Source organism: Acanthaster planci, linkage group LG01 (assembly GCF_054643075.1).
Source record: "Acanthaster planci isolate LZ-2023a linkage group LG01, COTS_SCS, whole genome shotgun sequence".
In the NCBI taxonomy this organism is placed as follows: Eukaryota; Metazoa; Echinodermata; class Asteroidea; order Valvatida; family Acanthasteridae; genus Acanthaster; species Acanthaster planci.
Window position 1 is genome coordinate 15,925,620 of NC_141777.1, and position 9,121 is coordinate 15,934,740.

A 9,121-nucleotide genomic window follows, 5' to 3' on the forward strand; every position below is an offset into this window, starting at 1 on the left:
GCTTTTATTGTTAGAGTATGGAATGTCATGTCACTATTTAATTACATACATTTACATCTGCATTGAATTCAGCTCATACAAGAGCATTTAGGTGAAACCAAGTTGCCTGAGTCATTCTGAACTACTCCAAATATTAAGCTTTTGCCTGCTGGGCTGTTGCCCTTGGTTGCACCCAATTGTTTCAGACGTCCAACTTAATTCAAATCATGCCTATAAATCAGTTCAGCGTGACTCTGGAATGCCTGTCTGAAACTTGATCAGTGAGTGAGCTGTGTCTGAGATGGCCCAATTGCAACAGATATAAAAACATTGAAGTTGCTATGAATAATGTAATGCGTGCAGGTTGAAGTTCTATCCTCGATTGTCTAAGCATATACATGCCCACGGCCATGCATGGCACCTTTACTGGCTCTGATTCAACCCCAACTTTCTTGGATGTCATCTTCTGTAAGGGTGGGAATAAGTCTGTTCAGTAGAAAGCAAACCTACCTTCTGTGGAGAGGGACTGGTAACGTAACAATAGGTGTATTTGAATGGGACATTTCTGTTGTCATTCTAACCGTGGCTGGAGGTTGTTTTTGGAGCTTTGCCTATTTATCCCAATTTGCTCAAAGCAGTCTGGATCTCAGTCAACATGAACCTCCTTTGCAAACCTCTGTCATGGCATTTATGCAAGGGTGAGCATTTAAAACTAAGTTGTAAGACTTTGATTAGGAGAGGCAATTGGACATACACACCATTCATAGGACATTTCTTTCATGGATTTGCAAGGTAGTTCATCTTCATCCCCCTTAACTTCTTTTATACTGTGCACCTTAATTCCAAGCTTTTGTGGTAGTTCTTGAATTCAATTTACCGTGTTTGATATTTATCACCATTTCACAGGTTCATGAATGCAAGCCTCGATTATGGCATCTACATAAAGTGGAATGAGAAGGTGGAGAAAGACCCATCAATTCATCACTGATTATCAAACTATGGTATGATGTATCCACCTTTCATTTGATCCAGGCTGCTGTCAGGAAAATCTGATTTGGGGGACTTAACCAAACCGTATTAAGATGCATGAATTTTGCCATGTCACTGAATGACATTCGTTACTTATCTTGAATTCTAACAGGAAATTCTGTATTTTGTGCTGCATCAAAGTTAGGTTATTTGCAGGTCGTTTATTTCATGTTTGATAGAACTCTTGCCAATAGGTACCAGTAAGGAAACTTACAGGAAGGAAGCTCTACTCCAAGATATTTGTTGATACATGTACATACCAAATTGTGACATTAATTAAATGTATTTTTGAATATTAGCAGGTTAAATTTCTTGTATTCTAATCAGGAATGGTGCAGTGTGTTTTTAAGCAGTTTATTTTAGGGAGTCTTGTGCTATTTCTTCCCTTGAAGATATTATACTGAATAATTGAATGCTTTGAAACGAAGTAAAAGAGTCTTAGCAAATATCAGTAACATTCATTTTGCTTAAAGAGACATATGTCTAGGAATGGTCGATTATACACAAGCATCAGAAAGATGTAACTTTACTGAAGTACCAATGTTGACTTATTTTCTGTCACAGAAAACTGAAATGTTTTAATGTCCCCTGAGCTGGACCAAGAAAGGGCCCAATATTCCTAGCAACAGAGGCTCCTTTGGTACTTGTATGGTAGTAAGTGCACATCACTGGTTCACAAATGACTATGAAACATAACCAATTGCATCGCAACCAACAAAAGGAACACTCCCGACCAATATGGCTCTTTTCAACTGATGAGGGGGTGCTTCTGCTTAGGGCAGATATTGAGAGCTGTGGGAAATTTTCAACAAGGGGTCGTCCATAATGCCGACTTTTCAGACCCCCCTCCCCCTACTGTATGCATGGCATCCACAGTGACCTAACCCCCTCCCCTGTACACATACGCATTCCAGAAGACTTTGCTGGTCTTTTTGTCATGAGTAATGTTGTAGTTTACTAATAATGGGCATGGCATTTGCAGGTAGGATAAATAATGGGGTGGTGGACAGTGGAGGATACCGCTTGAGTGTTTTTTGACATACAAAAGTAGATCATGACATGTATTTGTTTGAGAAGGTATTGAGATGATGAAAAGTCATTAAAGGCAAAATTTTTGGTTTGCGTAAGGTATGCACTAGCTTGAGCCCCTCCCCTTCTGTACGCACAGTGTACGTAGGCCTAATGGCACCCCCCCCTCGTGCAAACATACTTATGGACAGCCCCTGAGAAATATCCTTCCAATCTTTTATTGAAGCCCGATAGTTCAAATAGGTAAGGTTTTCACTTAAATCAAATATTACAATTTGATAGATGAATTTTTCCCAGAAGAACCTGTAGCTCTGGTTGTAAGCCCTTGCTACTCACTGTAACTTAAAGTGCAATTGCAATTTTATTTTTAAACTTTTCCACCTTGTTATAGTTCACTGAATTCGATGACAAAGCTCTTACTGGAGACTTCAGAACAGTTATACCCCAAACAAGAACAAAACTATCTGGAGCAGAGATAACCTAGAATTAATACTTTTGAGTTTTTGTGATGATATTTCATCCAGACCCAGAATTTGTTAGGGAACTGGTGCAATTTGCAAATTACCATCATACCATGCCTTACACATAGTCATGATTGCAGGCTGGATTCTCACTGTCTTATTCACTATCATGTGTCAGTTACTATTTTTTGCTGTTTGCAAGGTGCACTCGGCAAACAGGTAAAAAGACTCATCTGGGTGATTTACAAAGCAACTGTGGAACTGTCACACAGTGGTTAGTGTGCATGTCATTGTAGCTACACGCAAGAAGATGGTATCAAATGTTAATAAGTATTACCTTGTACTTGATGATGTCATGTGTACATTGCAGGGTATGGGAAAACAAATGTAACATTTATTTGAAATGGTTAAAAAGTTAATATTAAATCCCTTGTTATTAGATGTCGACAAATTTGTTCTTGAGAAGAACGGCTTAGCTTGGGGAGCCAATTTATTTATCAACTTCCGTGCTACCATGGGGAGCTATTATACATCATGGACTGGCAATGAGGTCACTAGTGCACGTCTATGTCCCGGAGGGACTGTGACTGACCAGAAGAGGTAGGACTCTCTTTTGGTCACTCACAGGCCCGAGGGGAATGGCCGTGCATTAGTGACCAAATTTTGCCAGTCCATATGTGACACCTCAAACTAGAAAAATATCCTTTCGGGGTTTTAACTGTTTTAATTAAATTTTCAATAGCACTTCAAAAACAAAAAAAACATTGAGGGTTCATTTTAGTGTCCCTTGACACAGTGTAATTTTGGGGATAGACGTGCACTAGTGACCTCATTGCTAGTCCATATGTGTATACTATTCACAGTTTAAAAAGATGGTCATAATATGGCAAGGTGGGTTTTACATTGTCTCCAGCTACAACCACAAGTCTGGTATCGTTGGAAAGAACTACTCAGAAGTTAATTTGTGCATAAATTACACATATCTTACGGTATTGCAGTGGAGTTATGATTGTTTGAAATATACTGGTAAATAAAGTAATTTTTCCACTCTTGTATTTGTACCTAAAGTAGTTTTTCCACTCTCCTGAAGGCCTCCTTATATTGATCTCTCTGATGGAGAGTTTAGGAAGAATTTATACAAAGTACTTAGTACATGTGTCTGTTGCTTAAGTTTCATTCACATTTACTTCAGTTATATAGAGTAAAACTGACATACCTTTCTCAAAGGTTTCAGAGCTTACTATCTCTAAAGAGGTGGTGTAAACGATGACAGTCATGCAAGAATAAACTTTTGCAGCCTACAAAATGTTTATATTTTATGGATTTCAAATTTAGACCCCTGCCGAAATCATGCAAACTTGAACTTAACCAAAGAACAGTTTTGACCAAAACAAAAAATGTGGAGATTTTCCCTGTTGTTCTTGCTGTGTAGGAATATTTAATTAGAAATTTTAGCCGAAACAGCTAATGAACCTAGCAACGTCCATTCACACAAAGCCCCGGGACATATTGGCAGGATGCCAATTTGACGACGTATAATGTAGCAAAGACCCGACAGAGACATTTCCTAGGCTAGCAATAGACAAGACAATGTGTCAAAGAAAGCCACGTATAATGCATTTGACCGTGGACGTGGTAAAATGAATTATTGCACTTTCCTTGCCATTTTCCACTCTGCACGTTTTTGGTACCACGCAAAAGCCTATTTTCTTCTTTTCACGACTATATATTTGTTAAATCACCCACAAATAATTTTAATGTATCAAATTGTACATCACGTTAAAGCTTGAATCCAGAAAAGTTCAGTGATACAAACTGTTTGTCGATATTTTTGTCGGAACTTATATTACAACCCTTTTAAAGTTTTGCAGTCGGAAGAGCTTTCTGCCAGGCATTTTGCCATGACATGCAGACTTAGGGCACACACATTTGCTGCGTTTTGCATCTAAAATGTACGCATTGTAGGCCCTATTGCGAGGTGGTGACCTTTTTTGCTCGTTTTGCATCACATTAGCCTTCTTTTCAAATCGTTTGTAGAAAGAAAATATATTGCAGATAAACGGAACAAGAAATTTCTCAAAGTAACATTTGAAGGCGTTTCCTCTAATGGCCAATCGATATATCTAGGCACAAAATTGGTCTCTCAATGGCGTTTGCAAGAATTTAGATATCTTTGAAATACATGTTGACCTTTAATGAAAGAAGAAATATTAATGAACATTAGGAATGATTTACAACGAGAATAGTTCGGAACGGAGCATCATTCAATTGAAAAAAGAAAGTTTTGTGTGAGTGCAGAATAGGAAATGTCTTAACTGGGGTTTGAAACTTGTCAGTTGTCTCAACTGAGGCATTATATTGGCTTCAGTCATTTGTGCGTGAGATTGAAAAAAAATCACACTGATCTGATCTGTGTTGAACAATCGAGATACGAATTCCCAATTTCTAAAGTTGCCTTTAAACCTCCCGATTTCCTTTAAGTCAGTTTCTTTAAACAACTCTTGCAACACGTACGCTTTGATCGCATCGATATAGTCTTTCCTAAGCAAGCGGCCTTTTTTACCCTAGGGTACGACTCGCAATTGATTGTCTCGAGCAATTTTGTTGTAAATTGTAGTAGTTCTTGAGCGTTACGTTTTTAAATTGACGTTGGTTTGTACGTTTAGTGTTGATACAACTTCGTCGTGTGAGTTTGGGTTTGTCTAACAGGATGATACAGTACTGATCAACGTGGTCTTTTAAAACAGCTTTACGCCAGTTGGCGTAGTTTTTCGCTAATGGTCAAAACATGGGTCGTAACATTCTTTATTTCATATTCATTCATATTATAAAAATAATATTTATGTCATAAAAAACCACCGCTTCCTGTAGTAAAAGCGGTGGTTTTTTTAATGGGCAGTTCTTAATTTCTATTCCCCAGCTTTGTCTACACTCATTGCAGCAATATTTGATTTTTACTGTGCTCACTAAGTCTATGTATGCAAATTCTACAAGCTGATTTGATTTGTACCGATTGTGTTCACAAGACAGAGTTTTTTACAATTGTGTTTATTATTTCTATTCGTGGTAATCTGTGTGCACGGCCTGCAGTAATAACAGTACATTTACATTTTCCGTGTTCACACGTTGCCTAGTGTCTACGACGATCTAAACAATAGAGACAACAAGCAGTTGTGAGTTTTAAGTCCATCGACGGTCTGGTTGTTTGTGACAGTTGCTAGACGTTTTGATCATCATTTTTTTTCTAGGAAGCGCTGACCGCGGTAGACTTTTTCCAGTCGGTTAGGTCCGGTGGTTTGGGCCGCACCGGTCCCTAAACTGAAAGGCTGAGACTGAGGTCGCCCCGTTTAGAGCGAGCAGGCTGGTAATATAGTTGCGCATAATCGGCATATCTCCCCTACTGAAATTGACCTAGCGTTTCCGTAAGTCTCAATCTCAAAAGTGCATTGAAAACTAGTTAAAGTTAATTTTTATGTTCATATCACCGCCTGCCCAGGTCTTTAAATGTTATATTTGAATTCTTTCTCTCTCTATACAAAAAATCCCAACCAAAAAAATCGTGAAATTGAAAAGAAAATGTTCCAGAGGTCATAATTTTGAATTTCCAGTAAAACTATGAGGCCATAATCTTCCTGGGCGGCACTAGGCGGTGCATTTTCTTTGGATTTTGTGCTGTTACCTGTGGGTCCGTATCAGTGTAGTGCAACCTCAACAACACTTACATGCCACGTTGAACAACACTCACTGCGCTGCCAAACAACTCTCATCGCGCAGTGAGACGACTCTCATTGTGCAGTGTAATGTGGACTGAATAGAACACCATAAGTTGGTGCATATGGGTCCAGACCAGTAAATCATTTGCCATAGACAACAATGATAAATATCCCCACTTAAAAAATCAGGAAAAATACAAGCTTCACAGGTGTTCAAGACACATATCAAATTAAAAATCACTTCCTCGTCGTTCATTTTCCTTTCACGTTTCAGTGGGCTTAACTGACGACTTCTGAAGATGTTTCTCTCCAGAGAAAATCACCCCTCAAAATGGTCAGGAGGCCCATCGCCATTTTGGAAATTGATGCCTACACTCCAAGGCAAAATAGAGCAATTTGGAGGGCCCAGTTAGTCAGTCCTGCACATGCATTTCATCCACCTTTTTTAACAAACGACCCAGTCCACGTGCTCTAATAGCAAATAATTTGACCATGGAGGTAGGAAAAGACAAAGCATTACCGTGTTGACAACAATGGGATTAACTGGTTTCGAAGTTCCTTTAAAGGGTCGTTCTCGTTATACCACAATTAACGGGAAGAGCTCGAGCTTTCACGCAGTAAGTTGTGGAATACCACAAGGATCCATTGTCGGCCCGCTTATGTTCATTATTTACATTAATGACCTCCCGTTGCATGTAGCTTATTGTGAGGTCAGTATGTATGCTGCTTTGTATATGACAGCGAAGATGAGTCGGATCTCATAGACAAAATCAACGAAGATATGACTCGTGCAGTGGAATGGCTCAATCAAAATAGATTGAGTCTTAATTTTGAAAAAACTGAATTCATTTTGCTGGTTACAAAGTCAAAGCTGCGCAATATACACGATGACACCGTCACCGTCAACGGGACCCTGCTTAAACGTATGCAGTGGGTACTTACAGGGAGGTATTCGCGGCGCTCAGCATTGGCTACACGTATGGGTTCACCTAAAAGAGTGACGTGTGGGTAGGTATACCATGGATAACAAAATACATATAAATAAGTTTTTGTCACTTAAAACTAAGACGTGTACATACAACAATGGACCAAATGATCATGTACACAACTCTCCATTTCTTGTCGATTACAAACCGTTATGTACCAGAACAAGGTTCGACCACGGTATGGTTACGAGCCAACACTCGTATCAGCAGGCGCACAGATTAGTGACCAGAGAGTTATGTCAGTTCGTCCCGGCGTTTAATCTCGTTTTAAGCATAACCAAAGAACTCGCAGGACCTACAAACCATAAAAGTGACCACATAGGGCCTACATGTACATGTAGCATGGAGCTATAAAAAAGGATAGCGGATACAGGGGAGGGTCCAGGGTCCTCCCCGAGACCCTTTTTTGCCCTAATGTGTTCAAGAAAGTAGGCCCTAACGGGACAACAGTAAATTCACTACGGCAACGCGATTATTACCCGGTACCGTTAGTCTTGGGCCAAGACGGCAGCAGAACTCGATAGCGGACTCGATCGAGCATACACCGCTGTTTCCGTCTGTGTTAAACGGGGAACACCGGTTGTGCGCATGCGTCAGTTTTTTGACGAGTACGGGCAAGTTGCATAATTCATGATCTTGACCATTTTGTAAACACTGCCTAAAAGTCATGATACTGTATATTCACGATTTTGATGAATGTTTTCGACCACTCCCACACGTTTACACTTTTTACTGACAAGTGCAACAGGAGAAGCGAACTGAAATGGATTTCTTAAGCGCGAAATTTAAAGCTAAACTGAGCTGCTCCGATTTTGTGTTTCTGGCGAGGCAAGATTTACAGATGAAAATTCTATATGACCTAGAGTTTTCCTAGCCTAAAGCAACACATAATATCACAAAACTACTCTTCATCTTACAAGTTGTATTTTCTCTTCTGTGCAAACTCCAAGGTTTTCGAGAAATGTGGACTTTACATGGGTGATATTTTCAGCCTGAACCGCCATTTCGGTAGCCCGCGTAAGCGCGGTACCGGTGCCAGACTACATGTACATGTATATCACGCGCGGGCGATCTACCCGATACTGCATACCCGCCTGACTAGAAAAAAATGCGGGGCGACAAGCACTTTAACTCGATATTCTTTGGTAAATTATGACCTCCTAGCAGTGCAAAATAACCTCCACCTTCTGATATATAAACAGGTTGGGTAGGGTATTGTCAAAACTTTTAAATGACTGCTATTTTAAATAACATCCTCAGGGTTGATAAATGAAATAAAAAACTACATAACATGTGGATCATTTTTACTTGAAAGGCTTTGAGAGAAAATTTGAAATTGTTCTCTTACACTGAAACCGTTTGTTTTAATTTGTCACTTTTTAATACCTTAAATAAAACAATAGTTCTGGAACTACATACCAATCAAAAAGGAAAGAACAAAGCAACTCTTGACAAAGGTTTTAAGGATGCAAGCATGTAAATTTATTACTTTTAATTGACAGACTATTGGAAAGTGGCTCTTTGATTATGGATTACATACACAATCTCCAGAAATTATGCAGAATATGTGCTGAGAGAGTAAATCCATGGAAAATCCATAACAGGCAACCTAAGCTTTGCTCAGAAAATCAAGAGAAGATACAGATATCAAGAGAAGTATAAAATCAATGTAGAAACTGATGAGCCACATTGCCACCCTCCCTTCATGTGCCATCTTTGCAGTTCAAATCTTGCAAAGACACATCCTGTGCCAAATGATTGCCCCCTCTCCAACAGGCCCCTGTTTTATTTGTGACAAGGTGAACATTTCCAAAAGAGGTGGTCGTCCTTCGAAAGTGAAACATGCTCGTCTTATGACTCTTGACAGTGAAGAGGAGAAAGCCAAGGCAACTATGCAGAGGAACTTTGAGTGGCTTAGGCAAAC

At 39.4% G+C, this 9,121-nt stretch overlaps 1 protein-coding gene across 5 annotated transcripts in view; it reads left to right on the forward strand.

The window, feature by feature from the left end:
- LOC110988541 (DNA mismatch repair protein Mlh3-like) overlaps positions 1 to 3,804 on the forward strand; it is a 78,290-nt gene extending 74,486 nt beyond the window's left edge. For 4 of the 5 annotated variants that reach the window (XM_022252160.2, XM_087133086.1, XM_022252161.2 and 1 more), the window contains one exon: positions 886 to 3,804. In XM_022252160.2, the coding sequence (XP_022107852.2) occupies positions 886 to 933 (48 nt within the window). In that variant the 3' untranslated portion in view covers positions 934 to 3,804. The remainder of the gene's footprint in view (positions 1 to 885) is intronic. The other variant, XM_087133082.1, reaches the window with a different exon arrangement.
- Positions 3,805 to 9,121: the final 5,317 nt, after the last annotated feature.